The sequence below is a fragment of the Oryx dammah genome, unplaced genomic scaffold (genome assembly GCF_014754425.2).
Source record: "Oryx dammah isolate SB20612 unplaced genomic scaffold, SCBI_Odam_1.1 HiC_scaffold_17, whole genome shotgun sequence".
NCBI classification, from domain to species: Eukaryota; Metazoa; Chordata; class Mammalia; order Artiodactyla; family Bovidae; genus Oryx; species Oryx dammah.
In genome coordinates this window covers 5,711,958-5,735,765 of record NW_024070201.1, presented here as the reverse complement: position 1 = coordinate 5,735,765, position 23,808 = coordinate 5,711,958, and the positions used below count along the sequence as shown (strand labels likewise).

The window sequence follows — 23,808 nt, the reverse complement described above, 5'->3', positions numbered from 1 at the left end:
TACTCAGTCACTTCAGTTGTTTCTGACTCTCTGCGGCCCCATGGACTGTAGCCCGCCAGACTCCTCTGTCCATGGAATTTTCCAGGGAAGAATACTGGAGCAGGTTACCTTTTCCCACTCCAGGGGATCTTCCCAACCCAGGGATTGAACCGGAGTCTCTGGGGTCTCCTGCATTGGCAAGCAGATTCTTTACTACTGCACCACCTGGGAAGCCAGAATAGTTTTACCAAGAAATAAAAATTGTATTTATCTATATGTTTAACATTTATTGACATCCACCAAGTGTGCCTTGCTTGAGGAGAGGCATAGATGAGTAAGACATACTGATATCATAAACAAGTTTATCCACAAATGGAGAGACATAAAAACCAACCAGAATACAAGGTTGGAGGCAGCAAGTGTTAAATGGAAGGCAGGAACAGTGTTCATTAATTCTGGTTGGGAACAGTTACATAGAACCCAATGAATGAATGTGTGTTCTTGCTGAAGTTTCTATTTTTTTCTTGAATCATTTCTCTTTCCTGTTAAGAGACAAAAATAAGAACATTCTGGCATTGTATAATACACAGCACACACAAATCCTAAGGCTAAAAAAACACAAGAAGTGTTGCAGTAGGTACTCATTCATCCAGCCCACTTTTCTATGCCTGGGACAAGTTTTGAAGATTAACCTCCAAAGGCTAAAAAGGCAGCATTGAATAGTGTGTAGGCCTTGGGGGTCAGATACTTTTGCATCTTGTCTCTGCCATTTTACCAGCTGCATGATCTTGGGTAAGATACTCCTTATTAACAGCCTCTCTTCGTATTAGATTACCAGTCTATAGAACAAGGGCATTAATAATTTACTGGATTGTTGGAATAAACAAGCTAATGCATGTGAAATGCTTGGTACATTGTATAAACTTGATGCATTTTAGCTATTATTTTTATGATCCTGAAAAGAATGTTGGGAATTTTACATTTGTGAGTTTAATCACATTCTTTTGAATTTATATTTTCTGCTCATAACACTTCTTGGATTAATAAACACCTTACATTTAATACCTATATAATTAAGTCTTGCTTTAATTTATCCAGAAGCTATCTCTTTCCAACTTTGACTGGAGGCACCTCACTCTCTAAAACATAGGATTTAAAGCACTAATCCATGAGTTCCATGGTTTTATATAATGGGAGGTACTAATAATATTTTCTACTTTTTGGTGATAACTGCCAACAATTGTCAGTGTTTCATGAGCTTTTTTGACAGCAGCATCTCCTTAAATAAGAACTTTGAGGTACAGTTACATGATATTTTCCAAACTGTCTTCTTTGAAATGCTATTCTGAGAGGGCTCAATGGGTGTTCCAAAGAGAGGATTGTAATTTAGGAAGCGCTGAATTAAACGAGAGTTTGTTAGGTTCTCTGTAACATCCCATGTACCTCAAATACAGTAGGTAGTGGTTTTTGAATTTGTTTCTCCAAAGCATCTTTTTTTTTGGTGGGGGCCAGGTAGAGACAGGAATTGTCCGGTAGGACAAGTGTTCCGGGAACACAATTTGAGAAAAGCTGATTAATAGTAAATTACAGCTTCAATCTGTTGTCTTACAGGAGTAATTTCCCTCTGAGGACATGACATTATTTATTATGTGGAAACACTTTCACTGCTTTTCTGAACATTCAAAAACTCTTAGGTGATCTTTCTGCCGTGTATTCTTATTATCCTGACATTTTTGCCAGAAAAGTTTAATTGTATCTGTTTACTTAAAGATATCATTCTGTATGTATTCTCTTTTCCAAATTGCTTTTAAAAGCATACTAAGTAGTGATCAGCTGAATTGTGTAGTAGAAAGTGTGAAGTCATGCAGCCCTGGCTTGGAATCTGTTCAAGAACCCAGAATTTGTCCTTGGACGATTTATTTAGCTTCTTTGATTCCTACTATTATATTTTCTGCTCTATTACTATTATATTTTCTGTAAGGATTAATAAACTCTTTACAGTTAATACCTATATAATTAAATCTTTCATTTGTCTGGAGACATAGCTTTTTATCCTTGTCCTTTGATTTCTTTCTCGCAATACTCTTTCTGACTTGATGAAGCAAATACAAATCAGTTTATTTTTTTAAAACTGAGTTTGGAACTTGATTAAAACAAAAAAATCCCATGTAGATTGGGACATGGGATATCCATACAATCATGACTAGCAATTGTAAGAAGTCACTGCTGATGGCTAACCCCTTTCCCTATGTACATATGCAGGCATGAAAAATTAGGTCACTTTTCGTCCTCTAGGGCCAAATCCTTGGGAGTGGGAAGCTACAGGGGAAGGTGTTATATTCCTTAGTCTATCCCTGTTAAGGAGTCTCCTAAAGTACTTGAATCGAGCAAGAAGGAAGAGCGAGTTGCAGCTTAAAGAAAAATCCCTTGAAGTTTCATTTTCATGATTTCATCAAATGATATTATATTACTGAAAACTTAAAATCATAGTATAAATATTCTCATAGTATAAGATAGTCTGATTAGATTTCAAATATCCAATGTCTCAGATTTCTCCCCTCAATAGGCTTTTAGATATATAAGTTCCAGTGTGTTTTTCAAAGTAAATACCTATTTCCCAGCCTTTCTCATTCAGGCCTACCATAAGGAGACAATGCCTCCTTATGGAAATATGGAAATCATAAATATTACCATATAATATCTGAATTCCGTTGATATCATCCTGTGAAAGTTTGAAATTCTTGGAATCTTCTTCACTGTAGGTTGGATACATCACAGCATTAGGATCAGACGAATGACTCAGACCTAAGGAATGGCCAAGCTCGTGTGTTGCAACATACAGGAAGTTAATTCCTGAGACCAAAGAGAGACATACAGTGACTGTAAAAATAACTATGTGTATAATAAAATCAAAACAGAAAATCAAAATCAAAGTAACTAGAAGATACCCAACTCTTTAAATCCTCCATAGTTGTCTTGTTTCCAGACATTCTTGAGGGGGTAGGTTTAAAAAAGGAATCAGAAAAGTAGTACTTTAATCTTATCACCACTTCTGGTTTTAAGAAAATATAAGTTTTTTCTGCTTATTTTCTTCTTATGTAATCACTCAGCAGTGTTCAGAAGCAGAAAGCAAAGGCTTATTATAAAGACCTGAGTTTGAAACCTGGCTCAGCTACTTATTAGCTGGACAACTCTGGACAAATAAATGGGTATTGCTGAGTCTCAGTTCCTCATCTGTTAAATGGAGACAATAATTCCTACCTTATAGATTTGTCATAATAACTCAAATTTCCCAATATCTGAAAAATGATGAATATTCAATAAATGATAGTGGCTCTGAATAGCAGGAGAGAGAAAATTGGTTTCGAGAAAGCATGACTGCAGGGCAGGACCTCCAGGCAAGGCTGCAATTTGCTTTTGATTTGTTAAAGTGTGTTAAATATATGTTCTCTCTCCCTCAGACTCATAGATAGGCTTTGCAAATAAGAAGGAAGTTGTGAGTGTGTGAGTTTGAGGGGCCAGAGTTCCAATCATGGTGCATTAGATTGAAAGAAAGTGTCTTTAGTCTACTTTGAGTGGGAAGAGGGAAGAATGAAAAACACTGAGATAGAAGCAGTGTCATAATTTTACATAGGTTAGATTTTCACAGCAAGGCATCACTATGGTGGTGAATTCCCACTGCCAAACACAGGTATTCATTTCACTTTCAGGGCCAGTTAGTAGCCAATTTTTTAAAAGCATTGCTTTCAATTAGGATTATTTATCTAGAGCTTCATTAGTTTTCTGTTTTGTCTATAATCTTCCACTGTAAAATGATGACCACAATGGGCTGGGTTATAGTGTGGGTTCTTTTTGACCAATAGTGACTAATATTAGTGTGTGAGTGCTGTCGCTTCAGTTGTGCCCATGTCTTTGCAATGTTATGGACTGTGGCCCACCAGGATCCTCTGTCCACGAGATTCTCCAGGCAAGAATACTGGAATGGGTTGCCATGTCCTCCTTCAGGGGATCTTCCTGTCCCAGGGATCGAACCTGCCTCTCTATGTCTCCTGCATTGGCACGTGGGTTATTTATGACTAGAGGAAACTAGGAAGCCCAAATAATATTAGAATTATATATAATTCTCCAGACATCATAGTCTCTGCCTCCCTTTCTCCTTTAATTAAAACACATTTTGGGGATATATACAAAAGAGTTATAATTTATTGAAATATTAATATATTCCAAGCTCAGTGCTAAGCATTGCATAAGCATTATCTCATTTAATTCAAACAACAATCCTGAGAGGTGGGAATTACTTACAGTTCCATTTCACAGATGAGGAAACTGAGGCTCAGAGAAGTTAAGTAACTTGTCCAAAGAGAATGTGACTAATTGGTAGAGGTAGAGCAAATTGAACCCAATGTTGCTTGACTCTGTAGCCCGAGCCTCCATCTTCCATACATGGAACTTTATGAGCACATTTAAACACAGAGGTTGGCAGTTAGCAAGACTAGATAACTATTATTAATCAAAGCAAATATCAAAATTAGAGTTAAGATATAGAAAGTTCAGGATTTTAAAAAGGATGTGTAGTGGAAGAGATACAGGATGCTGTACCTATCCCGCTAGCATCAGTCCAGCGCTCATCCTCATCGAAGTGAGCATCTCCTCCCAGGCCTGGCCCAGGTGCAAAGGCATGAGCCAGTGTGGCTCCTGGACCATCAAAGGGATACGGGTCCCCGTGAGCTGAAAGGAAGCAGAGCGATTGCCTTTAGAGATTGAATCTATATCCAGTCATTCCGTCTTTCAGTCTATATGATTAGTGAAGTGAAAAAGATCAGTCCAAGCAGCCAGCTACATGACAGGGTGGTTTGGGTATTTGTTTGTCACAGGAACTTTTTCTTTCATACAGCTACTGCTTATCCCCGATAACCTCCACATTTTGAAAACTTACTGATGCAGGACTTTAAAAATATTCACGTCTAATTTATGGTGGCATCTAAACATTAAATTTGATCATTTTTCTTTGCCGCATGGTGGCAGAGTGGAGAACACTGGATTCAGCAGGTAACTGAATATCATTTAATGTAAGTTTTCTTAAAAATCTAGCTTATTCTTTGTGAATATAGTAGATAGTTTCTTAAAGAACTGTGCTCAAGGTGTCTTAAAGTGGATTTTGATGTGCTTTTGTGATGCAGAGAAATTTCTTTTCAAACTGTTATCTGGCCATATCCAATTTATCTGGTTCTTAAAAAGCATGGATTGTCATGATCAGTACTTTCTGTAAGGTTTTCTTCACTCTTGTCAATATTGTGGTTTAAGTTTAAATTTCAGCTAAATTCACAGCACCCAGGAAGTAATATTAAAGCAGACCAAAAAAGTAACATTTTCCTCTAAAATTTGCACCATGAAGCACCAGTGATTAATAGCAGTTCATGTATATGGGTTTTATCTCCTTAAGCCCTTTAACATAAAATTTTCTATTTTCTGCTTTCTTACTAAATACATGAAAGGTGTTGGCAATAGGCCACAGGGGCAATTCAATTCTTGGAGACCACCTAAGGCCTTTGGAAATTGTAACCTCTTCTTTTGCTTATATATGTGTGTGCATGCTAAGTTGCTTCAGTCATGTCTGACTCTCTGCGACACTATGGACCGTAGCCTGCTTGGCTTCTCTGTCCATGGGATTCTCCAGGCAAGGATACTGGAGTGGGTTGCCATGCCCTCTTCCAGGGAACCTTCCCAACCTAGGGATCAAACACGTGTCTCATATGTCTCCTGCACTGGCAGGCAGGTTCTTTACCACTAGCACTGCCTGGGAAGCCCTTGCTTATAACTTACACATGTATATAAAATGACTCATGTTATAAAATAGAGGTTGGCAAACTTTGTCTGCAAAGGACCAGATCTGTGGGCTTCATGATCTCTGTTGCATTTATTAAAGTCTGTCCTTGTAGCCCAAAGCACTCACAGACAATAGGTAAATGAAAGAACATAGTTATGTTTGGGCTTTCCTCATAGCTCAGTTGGTAAAGAATGTGCCTGCATTGTAGGAGACCCCGGTTCAATGGACATAAGTCTGAGTAAGCTCTGGGAGTTGGTGATGGACAGGGAGGCCTGGCGTGCTGCAGTCCATGGGGTCGCAAAGAGTCAGACATGGCTGAGTGACTGAACTGAACCAAATAGCTATGTTCTAATAAATATTTATTTACAGATTTGGCACATGGATCATAGTTTGCCATCTTCTGCTATAAAAAGTGGCTCTAAATTAATGGACTAGAAAAAATGTAGTAACATTGATATATATATATACACATGCATCTTTATATCTGTATTCCATTAATCTGTAAAGAGATCAATGTATCTGTCTCTTATCTATCTATATCTCATTAAAGATTTTAAATCTGGAAAACAGGAGGGCGTGGATATACACAACAAGCAAAACAGCACACAGGATCAGCCTGAAGGAATCTTCCTTACCTCTTCTTGCAAAGCCAATCATGATATCAGCAGTTCCCCATCTAACTCTCTTAAATGTCAGTGGGATCACTTCGCTCCATATTTTGAAGGCCTTGGCCACTAATTGATTCACTGTGATATGTGGTAAGTCTGAAGTATATGTCACGATCCTGGTAGCAAGCAAGAAAACAAGTTTGACCTTTTAAGAAAAAGACTATATTGCTTTTGCCAAAATGAGCCGAAGCAAAACTGACCTGTAGGTGACTACTTTGGAAGTCCATTTTGGGTGATTTGGGAATAGCGAAAATTCTGCAACATCTGGTACTCCACATCTGGGCTTCTGCATGATCTCTATAATACGGGGGCTTAATATTCCAGTGACAGGAAGGTGAAAGAATCCTTCCATCTGCTTGAGTCTGACTTCTAAACTATTGGCATTTTTCATTTTTGAGTCAGATGAATAAAATCTCTTAAGATAGTCCTGTTGGAAAGAGAGTAATTGGTCTGTAATTCTTGTTTGTTGTCTTCTTTTATCTCAGAAGTCTGCCCATCTTTGCCTCTGATTCCTATGGACCCAAATAGTAGTTTGGAGGCAGAATAGTTACACAGTAACCAGGTAAAACAAGAGTGCATTCATGAGAAGAAAATTTAATATTGATGATGAGTCATTTCCATTTCATTTCATGGCCAAAAGAAAAGAGTCCCTCTATTTTTCTATTATCCCTTTGTATAATTTATAAAACATAGACTTGTTTTTAATAGTCAGGAAGAGTGCCCAGTGTCCTCTCAAGGTGTGCACCTGAGGTCTTCCCTTGGCATCAGAGACCCTTCGGGGAGATCCAAAATCACCCAGCCCTTTCTAAGACGTTCTGGAGGTCAGGTCCCTGAGGTTAAAGGTCTTAACATTTTAGTCCTGGGAAAGGAAATTAGGACATTATTTCATTTAATATATGTATTTTCTAGGTGAAGAAATCAAAACTCATAGTAACTAAATGATGTGCTCCGCAGTCACGTATTAAGTTAGTAGGCAAACTGGTCCTGAGTTTCTTGACTGCTTGCCAGGCCAGCGCTCCTTCCATAGCTAAATTCTTTGTAAAACCCTCCTTGTGAAGCTGTAAGGTAAAGCAGGTCTCTTAGGTGTTTTCCTTGTGCAGTTAGGTCCCTGGTAATTTCTTAAAGGACCCCAGTGAATGGGTGTGAGGATAGTGGTCCCGCAGCCTAAATAGGAAAAAATAGAGAGTGAATGAAAATAACAACAGCAGCAGCCTCCCAAGAACCTTGATGAAGCACTTACTAGCGGCAGGGACTATACCAAGAGCTTTATATGCTTATCTTATTTAAACCTCATAACCACCCTGGAAGTTGGGTATGGCAATACTTTCCTGTTTCACATTTGAAGAATCATGGCTCAGAGAAGGGAAGTAACTTCCAGGAGTAACCAAAGCAATGGGTATTTGAACTATTCTGATTCCAAAGCCCGTTTCCCCAGAAAAACCTACAGCATCATGCTAATGTGTGATAGTGCCGTCGAAATGAGTTAGGTGTATGAACTTCACGTAAGTAACCTTTGCAGTAAGGTGCTCTCTCTTCCTGTTCCCAAGGACTGTGTTTCATTCAATACAACAAGTACTCACTGTTCATCCAGGACAATGGGGAGTTAATCCCCGATTTGAAAACAAATAGCTCATTTTCTCCCTTCCAGAGCTACCAGCTTTACAAAGACATCCTCTGGAAGAAATCTCTCGGTATCCTTGAGATGAGTTTTCCTACCTTCCTTTAAAACTAGAGAACCTCCCTCTGGTTTACTGGCAATCTGCACCCTGGGTGAAGGGGCTCAACACTCCTGCAAGTGGACTCCCCCTGGAGAATCCAGAAGGTGGAACTATATGAAATGGATGTTTTCAGATCAAAAGAAAACAGTCAAATAAGACCTCCCTGATGGTTCAGTTGTTAAAACTCTGCCTGCCAATGCAGAGGACATGGGTTTGACACCTACTCTGGGAGGATTCCACATGCCGTGGTGCAACTAAGCCTGTGTGCACAGCTACTGAACCTATCCTCCTTATAAGAGATGCCACCACCATGAGAAGGCTATGCATTGCAACTGGAGGAAGCCCGCACACAGCAACGAAAACCCAGCGCAGCCGAAAATAAAATAAACACATTTTAAATAATGGTCAAATATCAGTCATTTCATATGGTTCAATCCAACACATTACAGGGACTTTCATAAAAGTCAAAGTTAGTGTGAAATAAAACTCAACTTTTGTTATGCTTAAAGCTTAAATTTATAAACAATACTTTTACCAAGTAATAATTACATGCACTTTGGGCTTTTCTGGTGGCTCAGCCTGTAAAGAATCCGGAGAACCCAAGGAGGCTTGGGTTCGATCCCTGGGTCAGGAAGATCCCATGGAGAAAGGAATGGCCACCCACTCCAGTATTCTTGCCTGGAGAATCCCATGGGCAGAGGAGCCCTATGGGCTACAGTCCATGGGGTTGAAAAAGAGTTGGACTCGACTGAGCCACTAACACTTTCTGTCCCTCACTCACATTAGGATAATTATTAAGTAATATATTGGAAAGTACATGACTTTTGAACCAGAACTTGTTCTTGACTCTTGTCTCTACAGTGAGCAAGTATGTGGGATGTGAATCAACCTTACTTTGGTTTCTTCTTTTTCCCAGGATAGAGCTGAGGATTCAATGACACCACGTTTAGGACGTATTTCCTAATCTGAAGTTGTTACATACACGATAGTTAGTATTGTTACCACTTCATTTATTTGCTAGACTCCTCCAGGTATAAAACACAGTATTACTGTCTCCACTGGATATATGAGAAAACGAAGTCAGAAGTTCATGCCTCACCCATCATCATCAGTTTATCAGTAGGAGAGCTGCAACATCTACCTTCATTTTCTGTTCTCAAGTCTCTCCATCACTAGGGTCCTCATCTTAAGAAGCATCGCTTTGCTCTTTATGAGAATATCTCGAGTTACAATACACTGTAGTGGTCCTGAAAGCTTCAATTTTTGTAATATGTCTCAGGGATGTTGCTTCACAACACCCCCATTTGATTGATATCATTGTATCTTCAGCTAGAAAACTGAAGCTCAAAGGTTAATAACATGCCTCTGTCCATCGACCCAGTAGAGTGAAGGAGGTGGAACTTGAATCCCCTCTGGGCAGGCTTCAGAGCCTGCACTTAATCGCTACTTGATTAAAGCATATAATGCCTTTATAATCGGGAAAGTTATCAAAGTGGCAAAGCACAGTTTGTCTGGAAAGTCCGTGGCGGCCCAGGAGAGCGGGCCAGAGACGTACCTGAGCCAGCTGCCAGCGCGGGTCGCCCTCGCCTCCCGGGCCCGGGCTGAGCGGCAGGGCCGGGCTGCCAGGCAGCAGGCATGCGGCGCACAGCAGTGCCAGCCGCATAGCTGCCTCCTTGCACTTACGGGGCATTTGGTGTTCTGTGCCGGAGGCTGGAGAAATTTATATGGCTTCTTAACCTTGAATGTGAAAACAGGTGACTCATTTGAGTGTTTTCTTTGTTTGGAACGTCTTACGGAACTTTGAAACGTGTGTGTTATCTTTCATTAATGACAACGAGGAAGTATTATGCTCTTATTGGCAGGAAGCACACAACAGATATGTCTTTCAAAGGGGTTTTTTCCCCACTTGTCTTCTATATAATTTAACCCATGAGAAGACATATTTTCTTTGCCAGAATCAAATTGCTATTTTTTTTTTTTTTCTCATTTTAAAGCCTTTATTTGTGCATTCATTTTTGGCTGTGCTGGGTCTTTGTTGCTGCGCAGGGTTTTCTCTGGCTGCAGCCAGTGGGGCTACTCTCTGGCTGCGGTGCGCAGACTTTTCATCACGGTGGCTTCTCTTGTTGCCGAGCACAGGCTCTAGGGTGTGCTGGCAGCAGGAACTGTGGCACGGGGGCTCAGCGGCTGGGACCCTTGGGCACTAAGCAGAGGCTCAGTACTTATGACAGATGGGCTTAGTTGCTCTGCTTCCCAGATCAAGGATCGAACCATGTCTCCCGCGTTGGCAGGCAGATTCTTTACCACCGAGCTACCAGGGAAGCCTTCAAATGGCTACTTAGACATGTCTTCTCAATGAAAAAATCGAGGGAGCATTATAAACAGGACACCTGTATTTTAAACAATATTAAAAAATGAAACACATAGAAAAATACTAACACATAAAACATGCAAATAGTTAAGCCACGATGAAGCAAACACTGTAACTGTCTACAAAGTCACAGAGGGGAAGTCACATTGTTTACATCGTGTACATTCCTGAGTATACTCTACTGGAGCTCATTGTTCATTTCTGAATTTTCTGCAGTTAGCTTAAAATGTATTTTGCTTTGAACTTTTGCTTTGTTGCCTGTGTTTAGTCATGCTGATTCTGTGCCTTTTGTAAAAGAATGTTGCCTATAGCCTGAAGTATATAGGATAGCCTATTCTTAAGGCTCTGGCTTTTAAGAGTCCATTCATTTAGAGATTAAAGAGTTGCAGAAGAAACAATAGTATTTGTCCTGTTGGAAGTTTACAGGAACACTGTGACTGACCTACATGAGCAGCTGCAAGAACAAACGATTCCTCCATCAAGAAACTGGCAACAATCAGCCATGCCCCTCTCTCATTTCGCCTTTAAAAGTGATTTGCTGAAACCCTTCGAGGAGTTGGGGGTTTTTCGGATACAAGCCACCTGTCTCCTTGCATGATCCTGCAATAAATCTTTCTGCTCCAACTACTGATGTTTTGGTTTGTTTCATCTCACTTGCATTAGGCACATGAACTTGTGTTTGGTAACAATAGCTTCCGACGATTTTTTCAAAAGAAGGAATATCAAGTAGACAGGTGAATACTTAGAGCAAGGGGCATCAGGAAGGAAACTTTTCCTAAAACCAGCTACAAATACTTCCTAAATTGTTTTGATAATTCTTTCTTTGTAGATATATTTTTATTCATCATAGCAATTCTCTCTTTTGTGCATAAGACTTCCCTCAGGAAAGAAAACTTTTTCCTGATCTGTCTTTGAGCTAGCACCATTAAGTATATTTCTATGTCCCCAAATTTGTGTTGTTGTTTAGTTGCTAAGTCATGTCTGACTCTTTTGAGATCCCACTGGACAGTAGTCTGACAGGTTCTTTTGTCCCTGGGATTTACCAGGCAAGAATACTGCAGTGGGTTGCCATTTCCTTCTCCAAGGAATCTTCCTGACCCAGGGATCCAACCCACATCTCCTGAATTGACAGGCAAATTCTTTACCGCTGAGTCACCTGAGAAACCCTTGCCCAAATTTACTCATTCATAAAACAAAAACATTCATTTATCCATTATATGTGCTTGGTCCTAGGGATAAAGGAGTCAGTATACTCTGAACTCAATTATCTTGTAGGGAGATATAATGGAATCATCTTACAGAGCTTAAATTAAATATTAAACTAAAAATATGTGTAGAGTCATTTGTTGCTAAATCTGGAAAACTCATTTTGGTCCTTTTCACAGTTGATCATGGATGGGCAGTTGATCCCTGTCATGAAAGGCTGTCTTCCCTGGGATTCTGTGGTAATACATTCTCTTGTTTTTTCTTCTATTTTGATCCCAATTTTCCTATTTAAACTCCTCTCGTGTCCACCTCTTAACTCTTCGTGATCTTTAAGTTTCCGTCAGTGGCCTTTACTTCTTGTGCTATGAACATTCCTTCAGTTCAGTTCAGCTCAGTCTCTCAGTCGTGTCCGACTCTTTGCGACCCCATGGACTGCAGCACGCCAGGCCTCTCTGTCCATCACCAACTCCTGGAGTCCACCAAACCCATGTCCATTGAGTCGGTGATGCCATCCAATCATCTCATCCTCTGTGGTCCCCTTCTCCTCCTGCCTTCAACCTTTCCCAGCATCAGGGTCTTTTCAAACGAGTCAGTTCTTCGCGTCAGGTGTATTGGAGTTTCAGGTTCAGCATCAGACTTTCCAATGAATATTCAGGACTGATTTCCTTTAGGATTGACTGGTTGGATCTTCTTGCAGTCCAAGGGACTCTCAAGAGTCTTCTCCAACGCCACAGTTAAAAAGCAACAATTCTTTGGTGCTCAGCTTTCTCATATCCATACATGACTACTGGAAAAACCATAGCCTTGACTAGATGGACCCCTGTTGGCAAAGTAATGTCTCTGCTTTTGAATATGCTGTCTAGGTTGTCCATAACTTTTCCTCCAAGGAGCAAGTGTCTTTTAATTTCATGGCTGCAGTCACCATCTGCAGGGATTTTGGAGCCCCCCAAAATAAAGTCTGACACTGTTTCCACTGTTTCCCAATCTATTTCCCATGAAGTGATGGGACCAGATGGCATGATCTTAGTTTTCTGAATGTTGAGTTCTAAGCCAACCTTTTCACTCTCCTCTTTCACTTTCATCAAGAGGCTCTTTTGTTCCTTTTCACTTTCTGCCATAAGGGTGTTGTCATCTGCATGTCTGAGGTTACTGATATTTCTCCAGGCAATCTTGATTCTAGCTTGTGCTTCATCCAGTCTAACATTTCTCATGAGGTACTCTGCATATAAATTAAATAAGCAAGGTGACAATATAAAGCCTTGACATTCTCCTTTCCCAATTTGGAACCAGTCTGTTGTTCCATGTCCAGTTCTAACTGTTGCTTCCTGACCTGCATACAGGTTTCTCTAGAGGCAGGTCAGGTGGTCTGGTATTCCCATCTCTTTAAGAATTTTTCACAGTTTGTTGTGATCCACACAGTCAAAGGCTTTGGCATAGTCAATGAAACAGAAGTTTTTTCTGGAACTCTCTTGCTTTATTGATGATCCAATGGATGTTGGCAATTTGACGTCCAGTTCCTCTGCCTTTTCTAAATCCAGCTTGAACATCTGGAAGTTCATAGTTCACGTACTGTTGAAGCCTGGCTTGGAGAGTTTTGAGCATAACTTTGCTAGCGTGTGAGATGAGGGCAATTGTGCAGTAGTTTGAACATTCTTTGGCATTGCCTTTCTTTGGGATTGGAATGAAAACTGAACTTTTCCAGTCCTATGGCCACTGCTGAGTTTTCCAAATTTGCTGGCATATTGAGTACAGCACTTTCACAGCATCATCTTTTAGGATTTGAAAGAGCTCAACTGGAATTCCATCACCTCCGCTAACTTTGTTCATAGTGATGCTTCCTAAGGCCCACTTGACTTCACATTCCAGGATGTCTGGCTCTAGATGAGTGATCACACAATCGTGGTTATCTGAGTCATTAAGATCTTTTTGTACAGTTCTTCTGTGTATTCTTGCCACCTCTTCTCAATATCTTCAGCTTCTGTTAGGTACATACTATTTCTGTCCTTTATCGAGGCCATCTTTACATGAAATGTTCCCTTGGTATCTCTAATTTTCTTGAAGAGATCTCTAATCTTTCCCATTCTATTGTTTTCCTCTATTTCTTTGCATTGATCACTGAGGAAGGCTTTCTTATCTCTCTTTTCTATTCTTTGAAACTCTGCATTCAAATGTGTATATTTCCTTTTCTCCGTTGCCTTTCACATCTTTTCTTTTCTCAGCTATTTGTAAGGCCTCCTTGGATGATCATTTTGCTTTTTGCATTTCTTTTTCTTGAGGATGGTATTGATCACTGCCTCCTGTACCATGTCATGAACCTCCATCCATAGTTCTTCAAGGACTCTGTCTATCAGATCTAGTCCCTTGAATCTATTTGTCACTTCCACTGTTTAATTGTAAGGGATTTGATTTAGATCACACTTGAATGGTCTAGTGGTTTTTCTTACTTTCTTCAATTTAAGTCTGAATTTGGCAATAAGGAGTTCATGATCTGAGCCACAGTCAGCTCCCAGTCTTATTTTTGCTGACTGTATAGAGCTTTTCCATCTTTGGCTGCAAAGAATATAATCAGTCTGATTTTGGTGTCGACCATCTGGTGATGTCCATGTGTAAGGTCTTCTCTTGTGTTGTTGGAAGAGGGTGTTTGCTATAACCAGTGCATTTTCTTGGCAGAATTCTGTTAGCCTTTGCCGTGCTTCATTCTGTACTCCAAGGCCAAATTTGCCTATTACTCCAGGTATCTCTTGACTTCCTACTTTTGCATTCCAGTCCCCTATTATGAAAATGACATCTTTTTTTGGGTATTAGTCCTAGAAGGTCTTGTAGGTCTTCTTAGAACCATTCAACTTCAGCTTCTGCAGCGTTACTGGTCGGGGCATAGACTTAGATTACTGTGATATTGAATGGTTTGCCTTGGAAATGGACAGGGATCATTCTGTCATTTTGGAGATTGTATCCAAGTACTGTATTTCAGACTCTTTTGTTGACTATGATGGCTACTCCAGTTCTTTTAAGGGATTCTTGCCCACAGTAGTAGATGTAATGGTCATTTGAGTTAAATTCACACATTCCAGTCCATTTTAGTTTGCTGATTCCTAAAATGTCGATGTTCACTCTTGCCATCTCCTGTTTGACCCATGATCTCATATCACTCCACAGGTTCATTTACTTTCCATACTTTAATCAGTTCTAAGCTTGTTTAAATCTCATTTTCAGGGACTTAATAATATCTTGTCACTTGGTTGCTATCAGGATAAAGGAAATGTTTACATATCACTTATCTTATTCCCTGACATAAATTTAGCCTAAATCTCTTCCTTATAAATTTGTATTTCCTATTGCATTCTAGAAATATCCATTTGGATGTTCTACAGGAACTACACATCCTAAACTAAAGTCATGATCTTTCTCATCAGTCCTCTTCAGCTCTGTGTTTTTATTTCAGTGAGTGTTAACACAGTTCACATTTGCTTTTGTGACTCTATAGGCATAGTGTAGGTCTGCCTCTGTTCTGACTCTGGCTTTCAAATTCAGGAAAGCAGCTAGGGTGGTGGATATATTGTACAGCGCAGAAAGTGGGTGCTGCAGTCCATGGGGTCACAAAGGGTCAGACACGACTGAGCAAATGAACTGAACTGACAGAAATTATAGTCAATATTTTATAATAGCTAAACCTTTAAAAATTGTGAATCACTATGTTCTACATCTGAAACTCATGTTGTGCATCAACTATACTTCAATAGAAACAAAATGTAATACATATGTAAGTCCTTAAAAATGCACACAGAAAATAAAATATAAAACATTAAAAAAGGAAAAAGAAATAATACTTGCTAAGGAAAGTAGAAAAGCCAACAGCAATCGAATTTCAACAATATTAATGTCTGTAATTTAAAAATAATCCAAAGATGAATTATTGAGCTCTTACTGTGTGTCAGGCATGGTTTTTAATGTACCATGTGAATTATTTCATGTAATACACAAAGTAATCCCATGAAGCAGTGTAATAGTCAGGGTCCAGTTTGGAGGAGCCTGGTAGGCTGCAGTCCATGGGGTCGCTAAGTTGGACACAACTGAACAACTTCACTTTTCACTTTTCACTTTCATGCATTGGAGAAGGAGATGGCAACCCACTCCAGTGTTCTTGCCTGGAGAATCCCAGGGACGGGGGAGCCTGGTGGGCTGCCATCTCTGGGGTTGCACAGAGTCGGACACAACTGAAGTGACTTAGCAGCAGCAGTTGAGGATGACAGAAATTGCCTTACCTAGTTTTAGAGGATAGGAAATAGAGGAAGAACTTTCAGAACAACACCATAAAACTTACCAGTCAAAGAAACCACACCTTTCGTGTGCAGGATCCTGGGAAATCAGAGAGCTGCTCTCTACATCAATGGTCCCAGAATTCCACACTTTATATTTGTCATCTGTCTGACTTATTTCATCAAGCCTAATGTGCTCTAGGGTCTCCTGCATTGCAGGCAGATTCTTTGCCATCTGAGTCATCAGGGAAGCCTTAGGCCATCCACATTGCTGCAAATGGCAGCATTTCATTTTTGGTGGCTGAATAATATTCCATTGTGTGAGTATGTGTGTGTGTGTGTGTGAGAGAGAGAGAGACACCTTAATCCAATAATCTGTTGATGGGCACTTGGGTAGCTTCTGTGTCTTGACTATTGTAAATAGTGCTGCTGTGAATACTGGAGTTGTTTGTATATTCTTGATTTAAGTGTTTTCATTTTTTCCAGATATCTATTCAAGAGTGGAATTTCAGGATCATATGGTATTTCTGGGCTTCAACATAGAGAAGCTGGTTCAACCCCTGGGTCAGGAAGATCCCTTTGAGGAGGGCAGAGCAACCCACTCCAGTATTCTTGCCTGGAGAATCCAGTGGACAGAGGTTGCTATAGTCCATGGGGTCACAAAGACTGAAGTGACTTTGCATGCAGGCGTGGTATTTCTACTTTAATTTTATGAGGAAACTTCATACCGTTTTCCATAGTGACTGCCTCAATTTACATCCCCACCAAGAGTGTACTAGGCTTCTCTTTTCTCTACATCCTCTCCAACATTTGTTATTTGCAGACATTTTGATGATAGCTATTCTGACAGATGTGAGGTGATACCTCATTGTGGTTTTGATTTGCATTGCTCTAATAATTAGTGATGTTAAGCCTCTTTTCATATGTCTATTGGTGATCTGCATGGTCTCCTTTGGAAAAATGTCTATTCAAGTCTTTTACCCATTGTTTGATTTGGTTGTTTATTCTTTTGATGTTGAAATGTAAGTGCTTTATATATATATTTTGAGTATTAACTCCTTATTGGTCATATAATTTCCAATATTGTCTCCCATTCTCTAGTTCTTTTCATTTTATTGGTGCTTTTCTTTGCTATGCAGAAACTTTTAAATTTAATTAGGTTTCATTTGTCTATTTTTGCTTTTATATTTTATGCCTTTAGAAATAGATCTTGGGAAATATTGCTATGCTGTTGTTTAGTTGCCAAGTTGTGTCTGACTCTTTGTGACCCCATGAACTGCAGCACTCCAGGCTTCCCTGTGCTTCGCCATCTCCTGGAGTTTACTCAAACTCATGCCATCCAACCATCTCATCCTCTGTCGTCCCCTTCTCCTCCTGCCTTCAATCTTTCCCAGGACCAGAGTCTTTTCCGATGAGTCGGCTCTTCACATCAAGTGGCCAAAGTATTGCACCTTCAACTTCAGCATCAGTTCTTCCAATGAATAGATCCTGGAAAATATTGCTATTTATGTCAAAGAGTGATCCTCCTATATTTTCTTCCAGGAGTTTTAGGGTTTCCAGTCTTATAATTAGGACTTTAAACCATTTTGAGTTTATTTTTGTATATGGTGTTAAGGAATGGTCTAATTTCATTCTTTTACTTGTTGCTGTCCAGTTTTCCCAACTCCAATTATTAGACACTGGCTTTTTTTCTGTTGTATATTATTACCTCCTTTGTCATAGATTAGTGAACCATAGGTGTGTGGGTTTATTTCTGGGCCCTTTATTCTGCTCCACTGACCTATGTGTCTTTTTTTGTGCCAGTGTTATAGTGTTTTGAATACTGTAATTTTGTAGTGCAATTTGAAGTCAGGGAGCATGATAGCTCCAGTTTTTTCTTTTTAAAGATAGCTTGAGGAATTCAGAGTCTTTTGTGATTCCATGTAAATTTTAGGATTATTTGTTCTAGTTCTGTGTAACGTGTAATGAGTATTTTGATAGGATTTGCATTTAGTCTGCAGATTTCCTTGGGTAGTATGATTATGTTAACAGTATTAAAATTTCCAGTCCAAGAACACGGTATATCTTCCCATCTGTTTGTCATCTTTAATTTCTTTCATCAGTGTCTTATAGTTTTCCAAATACAGGTCTTTCATGTCCTGAGGCAGGTTTATTCTTAAGTGTTTTGTTCTTTTGATGCAATTGTAAATTGTATTGTTTCCTTAATTTCTCTTTTTGATAGTTCATTGTATGTGTATAGAAATGCAACAGATTTCTATATATTAATTTAGTATCCTGCAGTTTACTGAATTCATTGATGAGCTCTAGTTTTTTGGTGGTATCTTTAGGATTTGCTATGTATTCAGTGACAGTTTTACTTCTTGCTTTCCAGTATGAAAGTGCTATCTATTTTTGTATTATACTTTATAATATAATAGTAAAACTTTATAATATAACCATAATAACAAATATTCTTATAAAGTTTACAGTGTGCTCAGCTCTAAGTGTTTAACATATTGTTAAATCCTCGAAACAAACCTGTGGTAGGTACTATTATTTTCATTCTTTTTTACAGTTGAAGAAACTGAGGTGTGAAGTTTAAGCAACTTACCCAGTGCACGCATGCTTAGTTGCATCCGACTCTTTGCGACCCCATGGACTGTAGCTCACCAGGCTCCTCTGTTTATGAAATTTCCCAGGCAAGAATACTGGACTGGATTGCGATTTCCACCTCCAGGGGATCTTCCTGACCCAGGGATTGAACCTGTGTCTCCTACATTGAAGGTGGATTCTTTCCCGCTTACTGCTGAGCCACCAGGGAAGCAACGTATCCAGTATCATACAGCTATTAAAGTGGCAAAGATAGGCAGTCTATCCTATTTATCACTGTATAGTACTGCCTGTACCATGGGATGAAATATTGTTTCATAAATTACTTCAAGGTTATTTCCTGACTCAATAGGACTACAAGGTCCTTGAGAGCAGGAACTTGTCTATTTTTTTGCTGTGTGCTCCATTTTGCGTGTCCTCCAAGTTATTTTTTCTTTCATATGTACCTTAAAAACTTTTTAGTGTAAAATAATTTTAGAGTTTCAGAACGTTCTGAAAAATAAAACAAGGAGTTCCCGAATACCCCTTACCCAGGTTCCTTTAATATTAATATCTTACACAACCATGATCTTTATCAAAATGGAATTAACATTGGAATATCACTTAACTAACATATAGACTTTATTTAGATTTCATCAGGTTTTTCAATAATTTTTTTCTATTCCTGGATCCAGTGATATATACCAAGTTGCATTTGGAGTCTTACTGTTTTTTAAATCTGCAAATAAGCAAGAGGAAAGCTGACTACACGGGCCAATTTAATAATGATATCCAACAGTCTAACTCTAAATATTCAGAGTTTTTAACCATCAGGTTTTCCTCCTTAGTTTTCGGTGACAGCAGTATAAATTTCTGTGCTTTAAAGTAGGACAGTATGACACACAAAGTTCAACATTTAAAAATAAGTGGTTTTTTTCTTTTTTGTATTTGAATAAGGAGAAAATTCAAATTGAATGTGCAATTCTTGTAGTTACATCGAATTCCATCCCTCTTAAAAGCTTTGTTATTAAAAAAGCTGCAGTTTGTTGACTGCCCACCCCTGTTTAGTAAGTACTTTACATGTGATTTTGCTGTTAATCATCACATCAATGCTAAAAGATAATTTTAGTGCAAAGACATTAGTTTTTGTGTGTTTGGCAATTTTTATTTTTGTCACTGCCCTTCCCCAACTTGGTATGATCTCCTGTTTGTGGATCACCCACCTGGAGGCTCTATGGCAGTGCCAAGGGGGACCTCCTCCAAGAGGACTGATGCCAACACACTGCACCTCCCAGGACTGCTGTTGCCAGTTCTCCGACCCCGAGGTGGGCCGCTGTGGACCCACACGTCCGCAGGAGACCCCCAAACCCTCGCAGGCAGGTCTGCTCAGTCTCTGGTGGGGCCACTGCTCCTTTGCTCTGGGTGCATCCCCAGTCCTGTGGAAGTTCTGTAATCAAGTCCCGCTGACCTTCAAAGTCAGATTCCCTGGGGATTCCCAGTCCCTTTGCTGGATTCCCCAGGTTGGGGAATGCAGGGCCTGATGTGGGGCCAGTCATACCAGAAAGATTCTTGCACTGTTGCAAAGGTTCCTGGCCCCACTGCTGCTAGACTAGTGCTGACTCTTACCATCCTTCCTTTCAGTGTTTGCATGAGTTTTTTTTTTTTTTTAAACTTATTCATTTATTTACCAAATATTTATAAAGCATATGGTATGTGAGCCCTTATGAGAGGGCTAGGGAACTCAAGAAAACTAACACTTAGACACTACCATCCAGGAGCTGGCAGCTTTGTTGAAATAGCCACAGAGAATTGGAACGCAATATGGTCAGTGCAATGACGAGGTGTTCTTGAGATATGAAGGAATAGGGAGGACGAATATTTAGCACAGCCTGGTGTTGTTGGCTGATACACTTGTGACAGTGAAGGCAGACTCACTCATACCTGCAACATCTGAGTTCTTCACATATTGATTAACTGGTAAATCAAATAACTGACCGGTCCCTTTGAGGAAGGCCGCCATACTGAAGGCTCAGATTTGGTTCTTAATACTGACAAGTCAAATCTGTAGTAGCAGCGGCCACAGCGAGATCAACTGTAGGTGAGCTCATGAATAGCTTCCAAGTCTGTTACTGTGCATTTTGTTCACAGGTCCACTATGTTCATGGGTAGCTGAGGGCAGAGGCGAGCTGACCTCTACTAGACACGTGATTCCATCCACAGAGGTGTTCAGGGCTTCCTTCTACGGAGATGTGCTCCTTCAGACATTGATGTGAGACACAAAGATCCACACGTTTTGTGCTTACTTGCCTAGGTTCATTCAGGTGCTACTTTCCCAGACCTCTTTATATTTGATCTTTATAATCTTTCTATCTTGTTCCTTCTAGATTCCTGATGAACCAGTCAAGTGACTTGTGATTACAGGAATTTATGTATATTTTTATTTTTATGTGATCACTTCCCCCTCCAGACTGAGTTGGTGGCTGCTTATCATCATCAACATCAACAGCAACAGCAAATGCACTGTTCAATGCTCTGCTTGCTGGAAGCATCACCCTTCATTACTACCTTTCATAGTCACGCCCCGGGAGACTCGAGTACGGCAACAGCCTACAGTGAGCCAGGCATGAGAGTTTCCCTGTCATCAGTTAGTGAAGGGGAGCAGAAAATGCCATCCCAAATATGTCACTTTGGCATAAGGCTTATTTGGAGCTGAAAGCAAATGAGAAGAAACAGAGAAAAGAAAAGCTCTATGCCCTCTCCCTACTTTCTTAAAAGCAGGACATAGATTTATAAAGTATCCTCATTCTCTATTTACCAGGAAGGACCAGACCTCCTATCAGCGCAGAGACAGCCCTAGAGAAATCTATGTAAAAAGGTTTACCTACTAGATCTTCCATGAGTTCTCCCATATACCTACCTTCCCACAGTTTGCTGTCCCAGAAACTGAAAGCCCATTTCCTTGTCTTGTCATTTCTCACATTCACCTTCTCCACCTTTATCCTAAAAGGCCACTGAACTGAACTTTACCCTAAATTAAATGACCCTCGTGAACTGTCATGTAAATGATTCCAAGTATCCAAAGATATATAGATAAGTCAAAAGCATTTAGCTAAATAAAATGCTTAGTATTATTCCCTTGGACACAAAAGAGATCTAACCGGTCTATCCTAAAGGAAATCAATCCTGAATATTCATTGGAAGGACTAATGCTGAAGCTGAAACTCCAATTCTTTGGCCACCTGAGGCTAAGAACTGACTCGTTTGAAAAGACCCTGATGCTGGGAAAGATTGAAGGTAGGAGAAGGGGACAACAGAGGATGAGAAGGTTGGATGGCATCACTGACTCAATGACATGAGTTTGAGTAAGCTCCAGGAGTTGGTGATGGACAGGGAGGCCTGGTGTGCTGCAGTCCAGGGGATCACAGAGAGTTCGACATGGAGTGACTGAACTGAACTGAACTTCATCCTAAATTAAATGACCCTCAAGCACTGTCATATAAATGATTCCAAGTATCCAAAGATGTATAGATAAGTTAAAAGCATTTCGCTGAATAAAATGGCTAGTATTATTCCATTTGCATAAATAAATATATATTTAAGTATAAAATATATGTGTAGTAGTGATTTCTTTTGAGGAGAGAGGTCAGTGGAGCACAGATAAATGGAGGTTTTCACTTTTTATTTTATAACAGTTAATAAAAGATAACATTTTTGTATGTGGCAGACCCTGTCCTAAAGCTTTACTTTTTTTTTAATTTCCCTTACTCATTACAACCCCACAAGGAAGATACTTGTGGTTGAGAGTGTAGACTCTTCCAGTCTACAGACATTTAAGAGATCATATCTCAGCTTATAGTCTAGCAGTGCAACTGTGAGCTTAAAACAAATAATCTAAACACTGTGCTTCAGGTTCCTCATCTGCAAAATGTGAATAGAATTAATAGAGTTGTTGTGAGGGTTAACTGAGTTACACATGGAAGCTTGTTAGAACAGCCTTGACACATAAAGCACTCATAAAATTATTATTATCATCATCATTTCCATTTTATAGATAAACAGAGCGAGGCCCAAAAGTTTTAAGTCACTTGTTAGTAAGTGGTAGAGTCAAGTATTAAACCCAGCCTGTCCCTAAAACCTAGGCTTTTAATTATTTAGTCAAACTGCTTCTCAGTTCTCTTGGATAATTGAGCTTTTTGTAAGCATGCTTATGAACACATGTGTTACTTGTGTAACTTGGAGAAATTAAAAGCTGTGAAAAGAAATGTGAATGGAAAATAAATTTTTACAAGATGAAGATGAAATTTTAAACTATCACCTGTGCAATTTTTAAGAGAGTATCATAGATATTAATAGGGCTTCCCAGGTGATATAGTGGAAAAGACTCTGTCTGCCAAAGCAGAAGACACAGGTTGGATCCCTAGGTCAGGAAGATGCCCTGGAGAAGGAAACGGCAACCCATTCCAGTATTCTTGCCTGGAGAATCCCATGAATAGGGTAGCCTGGCAGACTACAATCCATAGGGTCGCAAAGAGGCAGACACGAGTGAGCACACATGCATGCATATATATTAATAGTGTTTTTTTAAGCAGCTTTATTGGGATTTCATTTACATACCATAAAATTCACCTGCTAATGGTGGTTGGTTTAGAGAAAAAAAAGTTTTGGTTACAGAGTTTTGTTTTAGCTCATGGTAGCATTTTCAAATTCACTGCAGTATTTAGCTTGATGGCCAATAATTTGGTTCAATTCAACCCACTCACAATTATTAAGCACTCATGGAGGAGAGGCCTTGGGGGATATAGCAATCATGTGAAAAGTCCCTGATTTTCCCGTAAGTATAATAGCTGGTGTTTTTTTTATCATTTGCATTTGATTATTTTTGGCCTTTTTTTTTTGTCATGATGCAAACCATGATTAAATTATTCATCACACCACTGTTTTATTGTGTGTGTGGCAAGAGATAATAAATTCAACATTTTTTGCTATCAGAAAAAATGCTTCTTTTGCGTACTTTTTTGTTTTGAAGAAGCTGCATTCATTTGTGGCGAAGGAAGGACTTCTCTAATAATCTACTATATCCCTTGGAAGTAATTCTAACATCATGTCATATCCTGATCATTCTAGTCTGAAAATTTCCTGAAGTGTTTGTACAGTCAGAAAGATTCCCCTTGGTTATTAGGAAACTCCATCAGCTCTCCTTTCATGGGACTCTCTTCAT

At 39.5% G+C, this 23,808-nt stretch overlaps 1 protein-coding gene across 1 annotated transcript; it reads right to left on the bottom strand.

Moving 5' to 3' along the window:
* Positions 1-245: 245 nt before the first annotated feature.
* On the bottom strand, positions 246-9,953 carry MMP7 (matrix metallopeptidase 7). The gene is made up of 6 exons (XM_040257856.1): positions 9,748-9,953; positions 6,675-6,901; positions 6,442-6,590; positions 4,579-4,707; positions 2,671-2,832; positions 246-521 (listed from the first exon to the last, which is right to left on the bottom strand). Exons 1-6 carry the CDS (start codon positions 9,880-9,882, stop codon positions 493-495), a joined length of 831 nt encoding a protein of 276 aa, XP_040113790.1. The 5' UTR covers positions 9,883-9,953; the 3' UTR covers positions 246-492.
* Between the last annotated feature and the right edge of the window lie 13,855 nt (positions 9,954-23,808).

Bases quoted from the DNA above. Each gene is read 5' to 3' on its own strand.
- MMP7 (XM_040257856.1), bottom strand. From the start codon at position 9,882: ATGCCCCGTAAGTGCAAGGAGGCAGCTATGCGGCTGGCACTGCTGTGC. The intron at 6,902-9,747 runs GTACGTCTCTGG...TCTTTCCAACAG, and splicing joins CGCGCTGGCAGCTGGCTCAG to GACTATCTTAAGAGATTTTA. The intron at 6,591-6,674 runs GTCAGTTTTGCT...GCTTGCTACCAG, and splicing joins TCCAAAGTAGTCACCTACAG to GATCGTGACATATACTTCAG.